This window comes from Lepidothrix coronata, unplaced genomic scaffold (assembly GCF_001604755.1).
Source record: "Lepidothrix coronata isolate B3197 unplaced genomic scaffold, Lepidothrix_coronata-1.0 Scaffold71, whole genome shotgun sequence".
Classification (NCBI taxonomy): Eukaryota; Metazoa; Chordata; class Aves; order Passeriformes; family Pipridae; genus Lepidothrix; species Lepidothrix coronata.
In genome coordinates this window covers 1-21,593 of record NW_016690251.1, presented here as the reverse complement: position 1 = coordinate 21,593, position 21,593 = coordinate 1, and the positions used below count along the sequence as shown (strand labels likewise).

General features: G+C 53.4%; 2 protein-coding genes across 5 annotated transcripts in view; one reads left to right on the top strand and one right to left on the bottom strand.

Annotated features, from left to right (window-relative positions):
* Nucleotides 1–18,425, top strand: part of LOC108499280 (phosphofurin acidic cluster sorting protein 1-like) — a 61,026-nt gene extending 42,601 nt beyond the window's left edge. Inside the window, exons 3-25 of one of the 3 annotated variants that reach the window (XM_017818964.1) lie at nucleotides 3,429–3,518; nucleotides 3,866–3,991; nucleotides 4,181–4,343; nucleotides 4,495–4,586; nucleotides 6,687–6,767; nucleotides 7,566–7,625; nucleotides 8,271–8,422; nucleotides 11,952–12,045; nucleotides 12,363–12,434; nucleotides 12,732–12,850; nucleotides 12,974–13,106; nucleotides 13,231–13,335; nucleotides 14,676–14,782; nucleotides 15,097–15,251; nucleotides 15,345–15,455; nucleotides 15,543–15,645; nucleotides 16,003–16,035; nucleotides 16,394–16,436; nucleotides 16,539–16,581; nucleotides 16,673–16,814; nucleotides 16,966–17,189; nucleotides 17,380–17,493; nucleotides 17,594–18,425. In XM_017818964.1, the coding sequence (XP_017674453.1) occupies nucleotides 3,429–3,518; nucleotides 3,866–3,991; nucleotides 4,181–4,343; nucleotides 4,495–4,586; nucleotides 6,687–6,767; nucleotides 7,566–7,625; nucleotides 8,271–8,422; nucleotides 11,952–12,045; nucleotides 12,363–12,434; nucleotides 12,732–12,850; nucleotides 12,974–13,106; nucleotides 13,231–13,335; nucleotides 14,676–14,782; nucleotides 15,097–15,251; nucleotides 15,345–15,455; nucleotides 15,543–15,645; nucleotides 16,003–16,035; nucleotides 16,394–16,436; nucleotides 16,539–16,581; nucleotides 16,673–16,814; nucleotides 16,966–17,189; nucleotides 17,380–17,493; nucleotides 17,594–17,709 (2,478 nt within the window). In that variant the 3' untranslated portion in view covers nucleotides 17,710–18,425. Of the gene's footprint in view, nucleotides 1–3,428; nucleotides 3,519–3,865; nucleotides 3,992–4,180; nucleotides 4,344–4,494; nucleotides 4,587–6,686; nucleotides 6,768–7,565; nucleotides 7,626–8,270; nucleotides 8,423–11,951; nucleotides 12,046–12,362; nucleotides 12,435–12,728; nucleotides 12,851–12,973; nucleotides 13,107–13,230; nucleotides 13,336–14,675; nucleotides 14,783–15,096; nucleotides 15,252–15,344; nucleotides 15,456–15,542; nucleotides 15,646–16,002; nucleotides 16,036–16,393; nucleotides 16,437–16,538; nucleotides 16,582–16,672; nucleotides 16,815–16,965; nucleotides 17,190–17,379; nucleotides 17,494–17,593 lie in introns of all 3 variants that reach the window. The other 2 variants (XM_017818963.1, XM_017818965.1) reach the window with 2 other exon arrangements.
* Nucleotides 18,426–18,622: 197 nt separating this feature from the next.
* On the bottom strand, nucleotides 18,623–21,305 carry LOC108499281 (cullin-9-like). Of its 2 annotated transcripts, none has more exons than XM_017818967.1 (7): nucleotides 21,114–21,305; nucleotides 20,584–20,794; nucleotides 20,324–20,489; nucleotides 20,027–20,172; nucleotides 19,727–19,844; nucleotides 19,077–19,273; nucleotides 18,623–18,807 (listed from the first exon to the last, which is right to left on the bottom strand). In XM_017818967.1, exons 2-7 carry the CDS (start codon nucleotides 20,689–20,691, stop codon nucleotides 18,712–18,714), a joined length of 831 nt encoding a protein of 276 aa, XP_017674456.1. In that variant the 5' UTR covers nucleotides 20,692–20,794; nucleotides 21,114–21,305; the 3' UTR covers nucleotides 18,623–18,711. The 2 variants fall into 2 exon arrangements, with proteins under 2 accessions (XP_017674456.1, XP_017674455.1); XM_017818966.1 differs by having other exon boundaries at nucleotides 18,623–18,996; nucleotides 21,114–21,298.
* Nucleotides 21,306–21,593: the final 288 nt, after the last annotated feature.

Here is a 21,593-nt window from a genome sequence, read left to right as displayed (position 1 = left end):
TTTGAAGCCACAGGGACTCTTCACTGCAGGAATGGAGGCCATGGAATGGAGGCTGAATTCAGGGACTTGATTTAAACATGGTCACCTCCTCTCTGCAGGGCCACATAGCTATGACTGCATGATGTAGACTCCCTGCAAAGCTGAAGAAAACTGAAGGAGAATGTTTTTGCCCGCGTTACTCTATGGCTTAACATTGATTGTGGGAGTGGGGTGGATCTGTGTGCCTCCTTAGACTGCTTTCATCTGCCTGACCAGCCGCCTTGGCAGGGTTTGGGACTGCTGGAAGGCAGATGGAGGCTGTAGGCAGCCTCAGCATAGCCTGCCTACAATGTGGCCTCAGATGGATCCATTCCTTCTGCTCCTCTCCTAGGTAACAGATGAGTCACACTAGTAAGAAGCTGTTTGAAGGCTGCCCAGTGAACGCTGATGCTTCCATCTTTTGGATGGAAACAGCTGATGCATGTATGGAGGACCTGCAAATTCCCAAGGGAGCAGCTGGGGACTAGAGGAAAGGAGAGCTGTATTTTCTCTTATTTCAGTAGCAGCTCTGTTGGGTTCAGAAAGTTGCATGTTGGGAAGTTGCTGCTCTGAAGGGCAGATTGCATGGAAACAAACCTCTGACTGTGCCTGAATGGTGCTGGCACCAAGAAAACAGCCCCAGTGCTGGAGGCAGTCTGCTCAAAAAATGTATGTTACTCAAAGGACAGTGTAAGCCTGTCTGGAATACCTGATCTCACAGCGATCATGCCCTTCTGGTCTTAAAAGATAGCTTCCAGCTGTGCCATGTGCTGTTACCTGCTCCTTCTTCTGAAAACACCACTGTCAAAGGACTAAGGGAGCTTTCTATGTCTACAGGACTTACTCATTTCCCACAGGTTATTTCAGTATATAATGTTCAGTAGCCTTGAGTGAGAACTGAACTATGTGAAAAAGGGGATTTACTCTCGTATCGTTTGAGTGGTCTTTAAACTTTTATCCCTTGTTATTTGTTTTAACAGACTGGAGATGTCATAGAGCATTTCCTTCTGTGTGGTGTTCAGCGTGGCCTTAAGAGATTTGGATGTGCCTGGCTCAGCTCCATAAAGGTGCAGATACCTGTCTTGGTATCGTAACTGATTATGTCATGAAGGGAAACAGGGTGTTCCCTCTCGACAGAGAGACTATAGTTCAGAAATACCCTATATTGAGCCATGAATAGAGAAAACAATCAAAGAAAGAAGAAAACAAACCCCAGCACTCCCAGAACTTTCAGCTCCTGTGACAGGTGCTGCGGATGCAGATCCTCCTGCAGCTGCTTGCAGGATACAGCCAGTGACTCAGATTCAAACCTTGGTACTGCTGTAGAGGGATGATATTGGCAGTCACTACATAGCAGACCAGAGTGTGTGCTACAAAACAGGCCAGGCTAAGAAGTTCATTTGCCTCTGACAGGCCTGCCTGCTGCTCCAGCCCTGCTTCCTGCAGGAACTTGGATTTTTTGCTCTTTCTTGCTATGCAGAGTTTTCTGTTTATGCTTTGTTTGTATTCTCTTTGCAACCACTTGTTTTTCACTCCTACCCAAGTAATTTCAGCTACACCCCAAATATGCTGATGATATTAATGGTCTTTTCCGTCCCAAAATGCACCTTTAGCTTGAATTCTGGTTAGTGCTTTGCTGTATACCTAAGGCCAAGTCTCCAATATTATGTTAGTTCTCTCTCCTTTTCCAGGTGTGGTATGCTCTTCTAGTTTCAACCGTGTTATAAACCAGACCAATCAGGACAGATTTATACCTGAAACTGGGAATTGTACCTTGCAGACCACACTTGGGCATCATGTGCTTGTGTATAGTAGTGAAAGCTCCTGTATGTTTTCAGTTTTTAGGTAGTGAAGATCTGTGGCCATGACCTCTCGCTATTGTTTTTCACTTCCTTGACACTCTTTGTTGTCTGTGATTTTCACTATAACAGTCTGATATTAAGTTTTCCTGTAGTACTCATAGGGATACTCAACTGTTGTGCTGAGAAGTTGGTCTTGCCTGACATTACTCAAATTGCAGAACAGCTGCGCTACATCAGGTGCTCAGTGCTATATCCAGTAGAGGTTTGAATTTCTCAAGAGATGGAGAATCCTCAGTATTTCTGTGTTCTTGTGCTTGCATTGTGATAGTGAAGCAGCCTTTGTCCCAGTCCTTGCAACGCCACATAGATGTGGCACTGGCATTTCACTGAGGGACTGGATTCACCTAGGATTGAGGCTGGACATAGTGGTAAATGACAGTAAGGCACAGGACAGCATTGTTTATGAAACCTTCACTCGCTGGACACACCACCCAGGGTATCCTCACCTTTTCTTTGCCGTAACTCGTTCCCCAAAAATAGCATCTTCAAGAGTAATTGCAGTAGTATTTGTGTTTTGATGAAAGAATGAATCTTTGGTGGATAATCTCTCTGCATCAAACAGCAAATGGTCACTCTCGTTGTGACTACCTGTCATCTGTTATCAAAGAAGGGTTCAGGAAGAAGAGTCAGTGTGTTCTTGGCCAGGAATGCTCACAGATGGTGAAGGGGATGTGCTCCACCTCCTCTCTTCAGTTTTAGGAAGACCTTTCATAGGAAAGCCTTGGTCCTGGCACAGACTCTGGGAACAGCATTGCAGACAACTTTTGGGAGGGTCTGCAAGTTGTGCCACCCTGCAGCCAAGAGAGCCTGTTGCATGCAGACAGCATTTTTCATCCCACAAGTCATTCAGTTTCTCTGTCAGAAGCCAAGACATAGAGATAGTAAAGATAGGACAGAAGTAAAAGAAAGAGTTGGAGTGGGTACGTAATTAGAGTGCTTCTCTTACTGTCCTTCTGGAGAAAAAAACATATCTATATGTGGAGACATAAGGACTGTTGCCTGAGGAAAAGACTAGGAGGAGTTTTCTGAGACACGAGATGAGCAAGCAGAGGGACCCCTGTTCTCCTGGGACATCCTGACTTGGTCCCAGAAGAGCCATTCTGCCAGCTGTGCTTAGACAGGGATCTGTCTGCACAGGGTCTGTCTACTGCAGGGCAGAGATGTCTCCCTTTCCTGGCCAGGCAGTGTGTTGGGACCCTTTCCTTCCCTCTGCATGGCTCCCTCTGGCTCGAGTAGTGTTCCCTGCACAATATTAGACTTGCACTCCCCATGCAAAGAGCCAGATTAAGCAAAACAGACTTGTGAAGAGCAAGTGCTCCCTGGCAGGCAGGCAAGGAGAAGGGACCTCTGGCAGCTCAGGAGAAACTGCAGGCTTTTGCAAAGCATTGATGGGTGTGTGTAAGGTGGCTCTATGAGGTGGAACAGAACAGAGTCATGGCACTGTCTTCTTTCCTTATGGACTGTGAACACCATTGACTTGTGTGTGTGGTGCAGTGGAGTCTGTGGTTGAGCTTAGCTTACAGTGTGTGTCTGCCAATCTTGTTGTAGGGTTCAAAGCGAGTCCTGAGATCAAATGAATACGTCCTCCCACCTGGAGGCCTGATGGAGACTGAGCTGGAGCTGACCTTCTCACTGCAGGTACTTGGTGTTGCCTGGTCCCTTGGGCTTTCTTGCCTGGCACTTTTCAGCAACCACAACACTGGGGCTAACTGTGAAAGGCATAGTCTCTGGGGAGGGGCCTCCTGTGATTGCCCATGCTCAGACCATAGCAGCACAGATTCCTGCTACAGGCCAAGTGCTCCGTTGCTCCAGGGGTTGTTTTGCTGGGCATCGGGATATGGAGGATGATGGATAAGTGCAGGTGGCCTTTGAGGAGCACCTCAAAGCTTGGCAGGTCATATCCTGCTGTACATCAGCACTGAGGAAGAGTTTTCTACCTGTGTGTCATGCTGAGCCCTGCCCTCATGCTGCCATTCCTTCCCCAGTACCCACATTTCCTCAAGAGAGATGGCAACAAACTACAGATCATGCTGCAGCGGAGGAAGAGATACAAGAACCGCACAATCCTGGGCTACAAGACTCTTGCAGTGGGCATCATTAACATGGCCGAGGTACAGGGAGCTGGGAACAGAGGGGAGCCTCACATGGCCTTCCCTGTGCCAGCGCTGGGCACAGAGCTGGGCTGGTGGACAGAGCCTCATTGCTGGGAGTGCTCTGGCTTGTTGGTGGGTTATAATATAGAGGAGGTGGGCTGCCAGCTGTGTCATCCTGTCAGGGAGCTTGTCTGTCTGTCTGTCTAGGTGATGCAGCACCCGACGGATGGTGGGCAACTTCTGGGCCTCCACAGCAACATGAAAGATGTGAACATCCGAGTGGCTGAAATCAGCATCTACTCTTTGTCTAGTCAGCCCATTGACCACGAGGACGGGAGCGTCCCCTCAGGTCCTAAAATCAAAGCTTCAGGTGTGTTACCGCTCAGACCTGAAGGCGAGCGTTTGGGACAGGACATGGGTAACAGAGTGTGTACCCCAGTGCCTGCCAGCAGTACCAGTCGTTTCGCTGGAGCCATGACAGGCATCATGCTTAGCTGGACATTTGCACTGTCTGCTTTCAGATCGCTCCCCGGACATTGATAACTACTCTGAAGAAGAGGATGACAGCTTCTCCTCAGAGCAGGAAGCCAGCGATGATGCTGTGCAGGGTCAGGTAAGGGAGGCCTGGCAAAATGGCTTATGTCCTGGTCCTGTTTCTGGGGCCAAGAGTTAGGGGGTTGAAGATCTTGATCACCCTGAGCCCTCTCATCTCCCTCATGAAACATTTGGCATGGTTTCAGAGGGCAGAGAGCCATAATACTTGACAGCAGAAAGAATTGTGGGCTGCTGTGAAGTCCATGGTGAGGCAAGGGACTTTGGAGAGCCATAGGTCTCAACCATCTGTCTTTAGAGGTGTCAGGTCTGCAGCAGAAAACCACTGCTGAGCCCTCCTCAGTCTGGCACCATGATTTTCTCCTGTCTCCCTGTGCTAACAGACCAGAGACTGCTCACTCTCTGAGAGAGAACAGAGATTTTAGGAAGAAGTACTGTCTAGGTCTGAAAATGGTCAGAGATGCTGACTCATCCCAGCCCTGTGATGATCTGTGTCACTGTGTTTGCTGTCCTCTTGTTGTGGTTGCCTGTATTTGGGGCCAAAGAAAGACTTGTGGTAGCATGCTGATCAAGCATGGGGACAAACCCTTTTCAGGGTTGTTATGACCCACCCCTGAAGGCAGGTTAACTGAGGCTCTTGTTAATAGATCCCTTGGGGCAGATTAGAGTGAAAGTGACAATGAATGACTGGTGTTTATATATATATGGCAGGTTTATTTCAGAACACTTTGGTTGCAATGGAAAGGAGGAATGTAGCCATTTTGGTTATTATTATCTATAGTAATATAACAATATAAAAGTATAAAGATATCACTTAAGAAAATATGTAGGGGAAAGAAAGAAAGGAAAGAAGGAAGGATAAGAGTAGATAGTGGAGAGGAAAGATATCACCACCTGTGGATCCAGCAATGAGACTTGATTGTTGCTTGGTCAAAGTGATGATCACAGTCTTGATCTGTCAGAGGTGGGGGAAGCCCCCAAAACATAGAGTTCAATGGGTTAATATATGCTTAGGTTTAGGTGTGAACACCCAGATACCTCCCTGGGCGGGAGGTGAGAGTGACACAGTTTGACACTCTGTTGCAACACTGTGGATCTGTTGAAACACTGTGGATCAGTCTTCTGGTGGAAGGCCTCAGGAATGAGTCTGGTGGGCTTTGGAGGACTTTGGTGGTTTATGATACCTTCTAAGACATGACAGCTGCCTCTCACATCAGTGTAGTTGAGCCAGTTATGCCTCATCAGAAGGATCAATACCTTCAGGCCTACCTGTGAATGTCCTGATACCATCCTGGGGTTTGGGGGGGGGTGGAGTGGGGTTTTACAGCTGAGCTGGTTGTGTAAGGGGGGACATTGGCATTTTCCCACCTAGCAGGATCTGCTTTTTAGTGGCCTCTTCCCTTATCTGGCTCAAAATCCAGTTTGTTGCTTATCGAAGCTTGATTTGTCATGGTCATCCTGTGGTGACAGGTGCTCCACCCCCTTTGCTCCTGAGCTGTTCTTATGCAGATCAGAAGTTTCTCCACCACACATCCAGGAACTCTCTTCCTCCCCTTCAGGTGCAAACCTGGCCTGGCAAAACACTCTACTGCTTTTGCAAATGACTGATTGTTTGAATCATTAATGATTAACATTTCACTCTCTCACAAGGGTTCTCCAGATTACCCGTCCCAATGTGCTGAGTTAACACATCAGGGTCCCATGTCCCAGGGAGTTGTGCGTTTTGTTAAGGCTGATCCCTGGAAAAAATGGTTTTTTTGTGACTCTGTGTGCTGTACCCTCTGAACTAACTCTGGAGAGGGGAGAGCAGGAGAACAAGACATGGTTCATGGGGAAGGCCGATGAGTGCAGAGAGCAGAGTTTTAGCTTGCAACAAGGAACGTTCCAGAAAGTTGCTGTCTCTCCTCTTAATCTTGCTGGTACATTTATCTCTGGAGGGGCCTGGTGGCACAGGTGCTGGGAAAGAAGGTCTGTTGGGGTACAGTGCTAAGGAGGGAGAAGGAGCTCCATGGAGAGAGGTAGCAGAAATAAGAAGCAAGACTCTGGGAGCAGAGTGGACCAAAGCTTTTCAAAATGGAGAGCAAGTGTGGGGCAGGAGAACTAGGAGGTGCTGCTCCCTGAACTCAGTTGCTCTGATGTGCTGTGACTTTTTTACCTGCAGGATCTGTTTGATGAAGAGGATGACTTGAGGAAAACTAAGAAGGCTAGGAGGAAAATGATCCGAACCACATCAATGACCAGAGTAACATCAGCATTTACGTGATCAAAGGGATGGAAGGGATTCACTTTGTCCCCTCCCTGAAGGCAGTGAGGGGCTTTGGGGAGGGGGAATGATGGCCTTGGTGCAAAGCAGGGGAGAGCCCCCTTGGCTCTGAGAAGAAGGAACAAACCTCTTGCCATTAATGAGCTAGCTAGCTTGTTGCTCAGGGCTGTACCTTGATTCATGGTCTGTACTGTGTTTAGCCTGACTTCATATCAGTGATGATCTGTATGCAACACAGTTTTAACTTGCTGGTGTGACATGGTCTCTTTCCTTTCCTGAGGAAGGGGAGGTAGGCACAAAGAAAGGTGAACGGTTAGCAGCTCCTCTGCCTATCTGCAGAAGGGAGGAGCTGCTCTGCCAGCCTCTTGCTCTCCAAGCTTCTTCTCATCCCTGTTGACTTCAGCCCTGTAGGTGTCTGGCCACCTTCTTCCTGAGTTTATTCCCCATCTTTTCTTGCTTGAAGGCAGTATTCCTCAACCAGATGATCTGGGGAGAAAGGAGATTTAGATGGAGTGCTATTCCAGCCTGTAGCAGAAAAAGTATGAAGCCTTTCATCCCCCCTCATGCCCAGACAGTGGCTTCTTGTGGAGTACAGAATTAATCCAAATCCTACAGCAAATTTAAAGAGTGAGAGAGATCATAGCTGACCTTGGACCTATGGAGCTAGAAAGGAGCTGGCAGCATGTTAGAGACAGTAACTGTGGCCTGTATGTTAGTCATCTTGGAACGTGGTTTAGTAGTTTTGCTGATCTTCTTTCTGATCTTCTTTTGTTTTAGCAACCAAACTTCAAGCAGAAATTTGTGGCTTTGCTGAAGAGGTTTAAAGTGACAGAAGAGGTAAGAAGCAAGAAGGCTGCCTCACCTGGGAATGTCTCTGGCAGATGTATAGATGTCAGAGTGCTGGTTCCCACTCACTGGGAGCACAAGGCATGAGCTGTAGCTGCTCAGGGGTGTGCCAAAGGTGGTGTGAGACATGGCATAGACTGGGCCTTGGCTTTTCCAAAGCCTTCTGCCTCAAGAATGTAGCTCTGAGCATTGTGCTAAAATCAAAAAGCACCTTCCTGTTGGGGAGAGGTGCCCAGGGAAGAAGGCTTCGGTCACACACTGACTCTGCACCAGGAGCTGGCATTGTTGGGGCAATACTGACCGTGACTGAGAGCAGGCTAACATCAGCCTGGGGGTAGCTTGCCTTGGCTGAGAGTCTGCACTAAGTGTTCAGCACAGTCAGTGAAGGTCCTCTCAAGTGTCTTAACTGCCAGTAAGTATGATGGATGTCTGAGACTCCTTTGGATGTCATGCTCGTGGCACCCTCCTTTGGCCTAATAGCAATGTTACTGGATTTGTCCACAGCCTGGATTTGGCTCTCTTAGGTGAGAACGGTGCCATGGTGTGCATTGTGACTGTCAGGCAGTTTCTATGTGCCTGTTCTGGGATGCAGGTAACTCTGTATCTCTTCACTGTCCTCTGGGTTTGGTCCTGCAGGTCCTGGACTCTGACCCTGTAGACCAGACCCAGGAGGTGGAGGAAGACCTGGGCTTGCTCTATGACAGCCTGGAAGAGTGCAACAACAGTGACAGCGGCCCAGAGATTGAGGACAATGAGAGTGTGCACAGCACACCCAAGCCCACCCTCAGGTAAGGGCTGAAGGGAGTCCCTGGCCAACAGCAGTCTATTGGATGTGAAGAAATGTTCTCCAACACTTTTCTGTTGCTTGGGCTAATGCAGGCATTGTCTTGTCTCCACTCCTATTACCATCTTCTGTTGGCACCTCTAGCTCCTCACTTGCATATCCTGTTTAATAAATTCAAAACTGCCCATAAAATCCATCTTCTTTCACACTTAGTCTCATTTTTCTGCCAGCCCAGCATCTGACACTGATCTGTTGGAAGAGTACCTACTTGATCTAAGCCCCGGCTGCTCCCAGCTTTCATATCTTTCTGCCAACAGTCCTGGTGTTTTCTGGGCTCTCCGCACTGAAGCATGAGCACTTAGTGACTGCCTGGGCCAGTCTTTATGTCCCTGTGAGATGTGCATGCTGTGTTCCCAGTCTTTGTGGAAACGTGACTAGCAACCATCAGCAGTGTTCCTCATCCCATTCCCCAGGCGCTGGTGACTTGACTTACTCTGCCAAGTACTGCTGACTTGGCACAGAAGTCTCCAGTGGACCATGCAGTGAAACCAGGCTTTGCTCCCATGTGATTTGCGATCACCTGGCCTCTCTGCTCACGGCTCTTCTGCTTTTGTGCTGTCTTTTTGTGAAAAGGTCGCCTTTTACTATCTTTCTACTTGACTGCCTCATAGTGCATTGGGTCTCTTCTAGCCAAGCCAAGCTCACTTGACATTATTTTTTCTATAGATTTTATATATAGAATCATAAAATGGCCTGGGTTGGAAGAGACCTTAAAAATCATCTAGTTCCAACCTCCCTGCCATGTAAATATGTATATTATATATATATATAGTATTTAAATATAATTTGGCTTAGTTGGTATCCTTACTGAAGGTACTTAGCAGGAGTAGCAGACTTGGTTTGCTGCAGGCAAACTGTTTGAAATTAAATCTGCTGGATTCTGGAACTCATGGGGCACTGGGGAAAAAACAGGGACATGACAGAAGTCATGTTTTTCACAAACCCGCAAGTCATTGTGAAGGAGAGAGCAAACACATGGACAAGGAGCTGCTTAGATGATGCGCTTGACTCCAAAAGGAGTTTCACATGGTCTCTCATCAAAGGAAACAAAGGTGCTGTGGGAGAAAAAGGAAGATGGTCAGATAACGCTTTATGTATGTAAACTATGTGAAACTGTAAGAAAAGTCTGTTGAGTGTATTTAAATGTAAGACCTCCAACCTGGTTCTACTTGATCTACTTGCAAACATCTGGTCACTGGGACAGCATCCCAGAGTTAGCACTGGTTTCTGCTGGTACCTGTTGTTAGAGTCTTCTTGGGCTGTTTGGTGCTGACTCTGGAAGGACAGCCTATTGGGCTTTGACGTGTTCTTCAGCCTGTTCACAAAGTGTCCCTGGCTTGGTTTGGTCTCTAGTGCCTCAGTTTCTGGCAGTGCTGTATGTATCCCTTGAATTCACATTACTGTGTCTGTACTTTTTCTAAGGAGATGTGGAAGCTGACTGCCAAGGTTGTTTAATGTAGCCTTTTCAGCTGATGAGACCTTCCAGCCCAACCTGTAAATTCGAGATGTGATCCTCATGTTGGATTTATTGTCATAGACAGCCTTGCTACACACTGGGAAGGTCTCTGTGGAGCAAGGGCATTAAGGTAGTCCTTAATGGTGAGCAGTTGCTGGTGCCCTGGATTGGGCCAGTGGTGTTGGGAGCTGATAGCCATCCTTTTGATCAGCCAGGGAGGCTACGCAGCTGTAGGCTGCTCCTGCACTGGGGCAAAACTGGAGCTGGAACTGAGGCTGTTAGGTAAGTCCTCAATAGTCAAACCAACTGATTGTAGATCAAAGGTGAAGGAACAAATGTCTCCATAAATGACTGAGAAAATGAATGGGGAAGAAGGGGAATAAATTTGCTGAAAATGGAAGGAGGCTGTTCAGAAGGACTAGGAGAGAGAAGAGATATTTTATTAACAGGAGACATAATTTATCCCAGTGTGACCTGGAGAAAATGTCCCATCAGAGTACAATTCTGACTGTAAATCTGGAGCTTTGGTAAACAAACATGTCGTGAGCAACTGGTCACTGGGCCAGTGAGGGGAAAATCGAGCCTTGACTTGTCCCAACCAGTATATAAACACTGCTGCTGAAGAGCTGCTCTGCGGTGGGAACCATCATGTATTTACAGAGATGGAATGTCCTTTTAGTAGCAGTAAAACCTGACAAACACTGTCGTGCCTGGCACTACAGCGTGCTGTATACAAAGGAGGAAGCATGCTAAAAGGAAAGTAAAATGAGGAGGAATCCTACAGAAAGCTGCAGATGTGTCCAGATGAGGACAGTAGAAAACAATAGAAAGAAACTCTGATAGAGTCCTAACAGAAGAACTTCTGTATGCCTCTATGGCCATCCCTGGAAACCTGCAACTTGACGTCCCCATCTGTGCACTAGGCGAATCAGGAGAAACATTTCCTGGGAGTTAATGAACACATACACACAGCTTAGAGGGAATCTAGCTCAAGTCTCCTGCAGGAAAGTCACACGTCGCAGATGGACTGTGGTTGCTGTAAGGGTCCTGGGAAAACTGGCAAGTGAGATTCAGTGATAGAGCCTGCTTGTTTCCTAAAGACTGGTCTTCAAGCAGCCCACAGGATATGAAGGGCGTCCTTGGCAAATAAATAATGTGTGGAAAAAGGGTAAGCAAAGGTGGAAGCTCACACTGTAGCGGCAAAGACTGTCCTGGCTGCCCCAAGAGAGTTCCTCTGTTGACCATGGTGATTTGGAAACAGGACCTTGGACTGGTACCCTAATAATGGCCAGTCTTCGCGAGCGAAGATTTGGGAAAGGCCATTGACCCTTCGAGCCTGCGCAGTGGATTTTTTAGGTGAGACACAGCGATTATAGTTGTACCCTGCAGCTCTACCAAAAGGTCAGCTCAGAGACTAAAAATAGGCAGATTTAAGTACTGTGCTGAGGTGTGGTTCTGTGTGCAATACTGTGATCTTCAGAGCCTTGGGAAAGGGGAAAGCAGAAAGAGAAGTTGGAAGATGTGGTTAGAAGTGTGCTGCAGCAGCAGGCAGAGGCAAGGAGCCATTCCTGAAAATGGGGAAGCAGAAGGGAAGGTAGCAGAAATCTGTGGAAGCTGTGATGGTGCAGAGGAGGCAGAGAGGTTCAGCAGTATCTTGGAGTTTGGTTTTACAGAGACTGTACTCCAGTGAAATGGCGGCAGTTCCTCACCTGCACTGCAGGGGTAGGGGATCACTTGAGGGAGAAAGCACTGCTGGCTGGGAGATAGGGATGCTTCCTTCAGCTCATCAGGGTTGCAGGTGGCACTGCTGGCAGGTCTGCTCCTAGGCTCTGAGTTGCCTGGGCACTTGGGTGTCTGGCCCTGTGTCCCACTGGGGGCCTTTCCACAGTGGTCTGTGCTTGGGACAGGCTGGTGGGGGTGTGCTGGGATCATGGTGACTTTGTTCCTCTCTTATTCCTGCCTTTTTCTCTCCCGTCTGTCTGTCTGTCCGTCCGTTCGTCTGTCTGTTTCTCTGCAGGCGTTTCTTTGAGGGAGTCTCTCATTCTGGTTCCCAGACTGAGATCGGCAGTCTGCACAGCCAGAAAGGGCAGGATCAAGAGTCGGGCAGCCCTGTGAGTTACACCACCACCATCACCACCACCTCTTGCCCTCTTCCCTCCCCAGCCAGCCCAGCACCCCCACAGTGCCTGCACTCTGAGACCACAGCTCCTGGCAGCACCTGCCTGGGGCTGCTCCTTTCCTTCTTTCCTCCTCTTTTTCCCAGCGCAGGCAGACAGGTAGCGATGGGGGGCATCCTCTGGGGCTGGTCCCAGGGTGACGCCGGGCTCCCCTGTGGGAGCATGTGTTCTGTGAGGCCAGGTATGGGTCACTGGCACCTTCCCTGCTCAGCATGCTCCATCCTGCTCTGACCCCACTCCCTGTCCCCTAGGGCAAGGCAGACAAGCGGAAGCCAGGAGCACAGCGACCACAGGAAGAGCCAGGAGTGGAGATCCCTGCAGTGGTGAGTACGGGCTATGAGATATGGAGCTCTCTCAGGCCCCACCTTGTCTTCTGGAGTACCAAGAGTGCCCACCAGCCTGGGAGCAGGGCTTGGGAAGACAAGTACATTGTGCCGGAGAGCGGCAAGAGTGGAGGGAATATTAGGGTCTGCAGGAGATGCAGCCCAGTCCTCTCGAGGCCCTGCAGCCTTGGCTCTCCAGGCCTGTCTTGGATGATGGGCATCCATGGGTGCAGGGCTGCTCCCTGCAGGAGCAGAGAGAGGAATGTGTATGAAGTGACTGTGTGTGGCCCTCAGGAGCTGGCTGCAGAGGAGCCATGTCCACGGCTGGCCCCCACAGAGGCTGCCACGAGGGAGGGCAGCATGGATAGACTGGGCCCTGGGACCAAAGCTGAGCTCCCCAGTGCCGTGTCCCCCAGGTAAGGCAGGCCTGTGCCCCATGCTGGGGCTGCATGGGCCCACGCTGACTCCCTGGAGAGAGTGGGGATTGGTGGAGATGAGATTTCGTCAACAGTTTTGCCTCTCCTGCTTATCACTCACAGCAAGGCAGAGAGCAAGCAGTTGTGGCGTCCCCGCAGCACCTCTGTGAAGGACCGGCAGAGCTCAAAGGGACAGGGTGGCCGTGCCAGCAGCCTGGACAGTGAGAGCTCTCCAGACTCGTGGCACAGCACCCAGGTGAGGCCCTGGGAACAGTCTCAGCTGGAGGCTTCTCATTTGAGAGCTCTGCCAGGTCTTCAGCCATGGGCAGAGTGTCCAAGGCGGCTGACTGGGGTTAACCTTCATGGTGATGCTGTCATAGGTGCCCCGAAAGTCTGTTTACGATCAGCTGAACCAGATCCTGGTCTCAGACGAGCAGCTCCCCGAGAGCATCGTGCTGGTGAATGTCGCTGAGTGGCAGGGGCAGGTGAGTAGGCGTGATGGGAGCTGGATGCATAGGGGGAGCTGTAAGCAGGGTCCTCAAGGATTCTCCCAACCATGGCAGGGTGTCCTAGGGAAAATGGCACTAGCTGTGTCCTCCTCTCCCCCAGCGTGGCCCTTCCTTCAGGGAGACAATGCATTTACACAGTGCTGAGCCACATACAGAAGAGTTGCATGTGTCTGCTCTGTCACGTGCCACATAGCAGCTCAGTCCCAGAAAGGCTGGCTAGTGGACTGTACCTTGGGCCCTCACTGCTTGGTCCTGGCTCCCAGGAACCCCATGGGTCAGAGCTTTGCTGGATGCCCTGGCAAAAGGCTCCCTTCCTCTGTGGGCACCAGGCCCTGGGAAGCAGCAGAGGTGTTTCCCACTGAGAGATGGAAGAACATTGCCTGCAATTCCCAGGGAGCATTAACTTCATTGTCAGAGCTGGGGTCTCCAGACATGGGGGCATGTGAGGCCTTCCTGCCTCATGCCGACTGTCCATGTGAGGTTGGGCCCAGCCCCTGATGAGCACCTGCCTCCCCCATACCTGGAGGAGTTGACCGCTAAAGGTGAGCAGGGACATGTACGTATGTGCAAACATGCAAACAGTTAGACAAAACACCTCTGAGACCCCTTCAGGATCCTGCAGCTACATCTGATATCCAGAAACAGTGCTGGAAAATTTTATGGCAGAAGGAAGGGCTTCTTGGTAAGGGTGGTGAAGTCTTGACTCAGGCTGTGCATTCTTGACATATTCCTGCTCTAGCACTTGTCCTGGATAGGGAAAAAAGGATCAATGCCCACTTCCAGACCCCATCGGGTATCTTCTAAGCCCCCTTGTTTAGCATGACTGCCTGTTTTACAATTGTTGAACTGCATGCGGACACCTGAAGAGACACAGAAGGATTTTGGAGTGCCACAGTGGGGGAGAGCAAAAGGAGGGAATGAGCAGAGGTGGACTGAGCTTATAGATGGGCCATGCTGTGGGATGGCAGAATTTAAATCAGAGTGTCTCTGGACCAAACCACTTATCTCAAGGAGCACAGCCTGGTTCTTGGGACGGTTTTGCCCTTGCCATGGCAAGGGTGGTGACTGCTGTCCTCAAAGGTGAGAGCAGAGGGCTGGGGCAGGCAGCCTCTAGAGCAGAGCTGGGAGGAGCAGGGATGCTCAGGCATGCAGCCATGAGTGACCTGATGGTTTCAGCCTACCCACATGGCATGGGTGGGGACAGGGGTCTCAGCTCTATCCCAGAGGGCAGGGGGGGCCAGGGCAGGCACATGCTGTTGCTGGCCAGCACAGCCATGCCCCCAGGGTGCCTTAACCTGAGCTCTCTGCTTTGGCAGTACGTGAGTGAGCAGCTCCAGGCGCACAAGCAGTTGGTCGTATCCACCTGCTCCGTGGCGGACATCCAGGCAGCCTTCAACACCACTGTCTCCCGCATCCAGCGATAGTGAGTACAGCTTGGGCTCAGCCTGGTGGCACCATATGAATTGAGAGAAGGGCTCAGTATGGCCTTGGCTCCCCAGGGCTCATTAGGACCTTTTGGGGTTGTGGACATTACTGTAGAGACAAGTGTAGACCTGGGGAAAGTGGAGTATCCCGGTATCCCAGTATCTCAGTGCTGCTTTTGCCCCTGGCAGTGCACAGCAAGCTGGAAATTCTCAGCGATGGGATTCTGTCAGCTGGCCTGGCAGGGCATGTTCCCTGGCCCGCCTGCTGAGCCACTACACATCCTTCATGGTCTCCTTTTCTCTTCTTTGGCAGCTGTAACTGTAACTCTCATATGCCTCCCCCGGTGAAGGTGGTGGTCGCAGGGGACCAGAGCTACCTGAGTGTTGTCCTCCGTTTCTTTGTGGAGCAACTGGCCAGCAAGACACCCGACTGGCTCAACTACCTTCGCTTTCTTCTTGTGCCGCTGGGTGAGAGCCACTGTGAGCCTGCTCCCAGGGCTGTCCTCTCCTACCTCCCCAGATTCCCCTGCCTGGAGCCAATGCTGCCCTTCTTACCCACAGGCTCTCACCCTCTGGCCAAGTACCTGGCCTCAGTGGATAACAAATACAGCACTCTCTTCCTGGACACAGCATGGCGGGAGCTGTTCAGCAGGGCTGAGCCACCCACCGCAGGTGAGGAGCAGGGCAGGGTGGCATCAGCAGTGCCCTGATGGTGAGCCCAGCTGCCACTGAGGCCCTCACGGCTCTTTGTGCCCACAGACACTGTGGACATTGCAGGCCGTGTTGCCCAGTTCATCGCTGGAGCCAGCCTCTCTCACCAGCTTCCCATCTCTGAGGCCATGCTGACATACAAGCAGAAGAGGTGAGCATGTCCCCAGGGCACTTGTCCTCCCTCATGTCGCCCCAGTCTGGGCTGTGCTCAGGACAGGGATGTGGGACATGGGACAAGTGAGTGAGGCTCGGCATTCCGCTGACGAGCAGCGTGGTGCTGAGGGGAGCTGGGGTTCCACAGTGAGAGCAGCACCATTCCCTGCCACCTCCCGGTGTGCTCGGCCCCTCCAGCAGCTGTGGCTGTGACAGTCCCAGTGGTGGGGACCAGCTGCCAGGACTGGGATGGGCTGGGTGGGGGCTGCAAGCTGGTATTGTGCTGCCCGGGGGTTGACGCTCGTGTTCCAGCTGCACTCTCACCTCTCCCTTCTCTTGGTTTCTGGCACTCAAGGAAGAGAAGTCTCTATTTTGATTTTTATATCAGGTATTGGCTTGTGCTTGCTGTGCCGCTGCCTGGCCCCCCCCACCTTCCCCCATGTGCGTCCATCCCTCTTGCTGTGCAGAGGAGCCGTGACCCCAAAGTGGGGCAGGGCTGCCCTCCCGCATGCAAGCCCTTTCCCAGAACTGGAGGGGACAACTCCTTGCCTCCTTGTGTAGTGTGCCCTGTGCTGCCATGTTGGGGACAGGGGGTCCCATGGGAGGGAGGGCAGAGGAGACTGTGCCAGTGGCTGTGAGCCAGCATTGACCCCTGCCAGTGCGGGGGTGCCTGGGCACAAGGACAGTCACATGGCACTCGGTGCTCAGCACACCCAAACCCTGACCAACCTCTCTTCCTTCTCCAGCCCCGATGAGGACTCCTGCCAGAAGTTTGTCCCCTTTGTGGGGGTGAGTGTTTTGAGGGGCCAGCAGGCCATTGGGGCTGAGGAGAGAGGGGCAGCGCGCAGCCCTACTGATGCTGGCTGTCCTCTGACTCGTCTGTCCTTGCAGGTGGTGAAGGTGGGCCTGGTGGAGCAGTCATTCAGTGCCTCTGGTGAGTCCTTGGGAGCCCAGCTCTCTTCTCCACTGTGGGAGGCCCTTGTTGGGGTCCCCCAGCCCCCACAACCCGCACTCTTCCTTCACAGTGGACTCGGATGATGCCACAGTCTGTACCCCCTCCCTGCTGAGCTCAGCGCCAGCCACCAGTGGAGCAGCTCCCTATGGCAAGGAGACCGTGAGCACTCCGCCACCCTCCCCATCCGTCAGCAGTGGCCTCTCGGGTGCTGGGTAAGAAGGCAAGCCACACTTAGCCTGAGGCAGCAGGGGCTGGGGTAGGAGTATTATTGCTTCTCCCCGGGCAGGCTGCAGCTGGGCAATTGGGAAGGAGAGGAGCACGGGCAGCACCTGTGTGCTACATGGTGCTGCCCATCTTGCCCAGGTCTCTGAGCCCTGGTGTGGAGGTAATGGGCCTGCAGGTGGACTACTGGACAACACAAGGACTGGACAGGAAGAAGGAGGGTGACAAGCGGGAGACGGGTATCAAGAACACACTCAAGAGCAACTTCCGCTCACTCCAGGTCAGCCGCATCCCTGGCGCAGGGGAACTGGTGCCCCCCAGCACCATGGCCATGACTGTGGTCACCAAGGAGAAAAACAAGAAAGGTAACCAAGCCCACTCTGGGTGCTCTCTGGCTGTGGGGCCACAGTCCTTTGCAAAAAGGGTGGGAGGGAAGACAGAGCTGAGAGCTGGCCCAGGAGGGGCCAGTCAATAAGCCAGCCCTGGGGCAAGGGCTCCCACCCAGCGCCAGGTGGGGACATCTTAACATTGGTCTTGTCTGGCCTTGGCCCCTAGTGATGTTCCTGAGCAAGAAACCTAAAGAAAAGGACTTGGAACCCAAAAGCCAAGTCATCGAAGGGATCACACGCCTCATCTGCACAGCCAAGCACCAGAACACCATGTTGCGAGGTGAGGGAAGGTATAAGCCATTTGGGGCTGTAGGGGGGCAGACCTAGCAGCAGAGGCTGGCTGTGGCAGGGCTGTGCCTCACTGCACCCTTTCCTCTCAGTCTCCATAGATGGGGTGGAGTGGAACGATGTGAAGTTTTTCCAGCTGGCAGCACAGTGGCCAACACACGTGAAGTACCTCCCTGTGGGTATCTTTGGCTACTCGAAGAGTGTGTGATACATGGGGGCATCCCTGGAATGGAGCTGCAGTGGGTTGCAAGAAGAGACAGAGAAATGGACATGCTCTTGTCCCCATCTTCTGTGGCCAGTCCCTGCCTGCTCTGTGGAGGGGGGATACCACACCCCCACCCTGTGGGCCAAGACCCGTGAAGGTGAGGCCAGTGAGACTGGGTCCACGCACCCTCCAACACCAGCCAGGGCACCATGCCATCTGCCTCCCATGACCCCCAACAGCAGCCTGGGACAAGGGTTGGCACCAGCCAGCAGGGCCCCAGGAAGGGCTCTGGGCCTCACTCTCCACAGATGCACCTGCCAGGCCACCCCTGCAGCCAGCCAGGGCCCCAGCTGGGCTGGGCCCAGGCAGGTTCCCCAGTGCCACCCAGACTGCTCTGCAGGGGGCAGGTGCTGAGCAGGGCCCGCAACCCCTGTGCTGCCCCTTGCCAGCCCCACTGCCAGCTTCATGCTGCTGTGCCTGGCCATGCCCTCTGCAGCAGAGCCTCAGCAGCTTTTCCAGTCCCCCTGCAGCCCTGCTGCTGAGGCTGTCCTCTTCATTCCCCCATCCCTTCCCAACCAGCCCTACCCCAGGGTGCTGCCAGCTGGAGGTGTGGCATGAGGGCACCTGGGTTTTTTTTTTTACAAGATTCTATTTTTTTTAAATTTATTGTACGGTTACTTTTCAGGATTAATTTTAATAAATTAATGCTGGTACCATTATGGCAGGGGGTGTGTGTGTCCCCATGTCTCAGGGCATGACCAAGCACAGCTGGGGGAGAATAAATGTGGGCAGGGTGCAGCTACTACACCCACTCTAGCAAGCACAGCAGTCAGGGCTGCCTGACCACAGCAACGTGGCCTCACCACACTCCCAGCCATGAGCCAGCTGAGCTCTCTGACAGACTATGAACCAGGACTGGATGGCACTTGGCTCATTTATTTAAATAGAACCCACAAGGAAGAAACAGACTAGACCCAGCCTGAGTCCTCCCAACCAGGTCCTCATCTACCTGAATGTGGAAAATATCTTTCTCTTTTCGGCAGAGGCCAGGCTTGATGCCATCTTGATCTCTACAGTCTGGAAGGCAACCTGTGGCTGGACCTGGGAAGTGGGGGGTGTTGTGGGTTCAGCAGAGATGTATTCCAAGACATGAGGCCTCCCCTCCTGGCGCCGGAGATAGCCCTGGTTCAACAGGTGCAGGACACAGGACAGCACGTCCACGCTGTGGCAGCAGAAGCTCAGAAACTGCACACCTGGCCCCAGTTCACCCTTTTGACAGGCATCAATCACCTATGGCAGCAAGGGAGCCCCACACTGCAGTGTGCCACAGCACCCATGCAGCCCCTCTCTGCCCCCCAGGACCTTCGTACCCTGAACACCAGGTTGTCGACGTGGAGCTGCTTCTCCACCTTGAGGATGCGGGTGATGAGGCAGCAGAGGACGTTCCTCTTCCTTTCCAGGGCGCTCACCTCGGCCCTCTCTGTCCGCAGGTACCTCTGCTGAGGCAGCAGCCTCAGGTGGTGGCCAGAGGCCTGGGCCAGGGCTACCTGGTTCAGCTGCAGTGCACCTGGAGCCAGCACCCAACCCAGGGTCAGCCAAGCCTCCAGCAGGGCCTTGAAGGAGTCCCAGGACACACGTGTGGCTGCTGGACCCAACCTGGGCCTCCTCCTGCTGCCCCCACAGTTGGCCGCCACAGCCCTGTCCCCCACACGTGGCCCCAAGCAACAGCCACGCACACAACCCCATCCCTGTCCCCAACCCACACACAGACCCAAGACACAACCATCCACACTGACCCGCACCCCAAGCATGGCCCCAAGCCCCAGCCCCACACACCACTCCCAACCCTACACCTGGCCTAATGGCTCCAACCTGGCACACAGACTCGCACCCCCAGAACCACCAGACAGACCCACCCCAGCCCACTCACTTGCCGTACAAGTTTGTGCACCCCAAACCCCAGCACCTACTCAGGGCTCAGAGCAGCACCTCCCCAGGGGTGCCCCAGCCCCACATTCACCTCCCAGTGTGCAGCTCCGCACCAGGACGCCCTGGCCGTGGGTCAGCGGTGTCAGCGCGTGGTGCACCAGGTCAGCAGGGAGCCCTGTAGCCTGCAGCAGGGCCTCCACAGCCACCTCCTGCAGCAGGGCATGGGAGGTGAATGGCTGGCCAAGACCTACTGGCTGCAGGCCCAGCTAAACAAGGGTGTCCTGTGCCCCAAACGCTGCTGGAGACCCCACTGGAAGGGAAGGGAGGACACAGCCCTGCCAGGCTCTGGCAGCCACTGCCTCCCTCCCCCCACTGTGGCCCCAGCTCCTACCTCAGCACTGTTGAAGCACAGCAGGATGTACATCTGTAGCGTGGACACGTGGAGGACACAGTCTCCAAACTGCAGCTCAGCATGGCCCAGCCACGTCCACTGCAATCGCCGGGGCTTCGTGCACTCCCAGCCCAGCTGGCTCTGGCCTGCCAGGGACAGTGTCAGCACAAGGGCCAGGGACCAGCCCTGACCAGCACTCCCAGCCCACGCCAGCACGCCACCACTTCTGGCTGAGCTGCTGGGGAGGGTCTGGGCTCCGGCAAGACTCACACGCACACCCACTGCCACAGCACTCACTCTGCTGGCAGAAGTCAGCAAACTCATCCAGGGGGGAGCTCAGCGTTGCCGAGAAAAACCTCCCAGGGTTATCCATGTAACAGAGTGGGGAAACAGGCCAGCAGCGCGGGGACAGGGCCAGCACCTTCACCTCTGGCACATCTGCCACCGAGGCTGTCTCCAGCACCTGGGCATGGGGACATGAGGGTGGCTCAGCTCAGGCTCCAGGATCCCCATGAGGAATGCCGGTGGTCTCCAACCTCCCCACCCCACCCTCTCACCTCATCCAGGCCCATGTCCAGCTCCAGCAGCCGCTTATCCTGCTCCTGCAGCTGGAAGAGGCAGAACTGCCGCTGGAGCTCCTCTGACTCAGCCAAGTTGCTCAGCATATTTTGGGGAAAGCGGCTGGGGAAGCACAGCCCAATCTGCTCCACGATGCCTCCTTCCAGCCAAGACGGCCCTTGCGTCAGGAGCCGGTCCCCCAGGTAGTGCCTGCCACAGCATTAGGTCAGCAGTGCCTGCCAGCATTAGGTCAGGGGTGGGCCCCGGCCCTGTGGTCATCAGCCACCCGCCAGGAGACAGACACAGCCCCGGCCTCACCCCATGCCACACAGGCCTGGCAGCACACACATTCTGGGAATGTGTGTGCAGGGAATGTGCCTCTGCAGACTGGCAGCACCCACGGGTCCTCCACACACCAGAGCCGGGAAAAGCAAAGCGGGAGCACCACTGCCACACTGGGCCAGGCTCCCCCACCATGCCACGCCACCCTGCACCAGGCCCTGGTTCCACGGAGACACAGCACCCTCACCTGTAGAAGTGCTCAAAGCTGTGGGCAAGCTCCAGGCCACTGAAGACGACAAAGGGCTCCAAGAACTGCTGCAGCCGCTCCAGTGGCCCTGTGCTGCCCTGTGCTGCCCTGCGGAGCTCCTGGATCTGCACATCAAGGTAGCGGGCAAACTGCTCACTCACCTGTGAGGAACAGGGCTAGCTGTGGAGGGGACTCACAGGGTGGCCACAGTGCAGGCCTGGGGGAATGGCCCCTGGGGGAGCAGCTGGGAAGCTCTGGCACTCTCAGGTGGGGGCCAAGGGTGCCCAAGCACCGGCCCAAGGCACGCGTGTGCCGGGGCCAGGCCCACACCATGATGAGCGCCACACACCCACAGCTGGGGACCGGGCTGCTGCAGGACAGGGCTCTGTGGCTCGGTGGGGACGAGCACACCACCCACCCAGAGCTCGCCCCAAGGCCATGGGCCAGGGCAGCCCCCCAGCCGGCGCCCGCCTGGGGCCA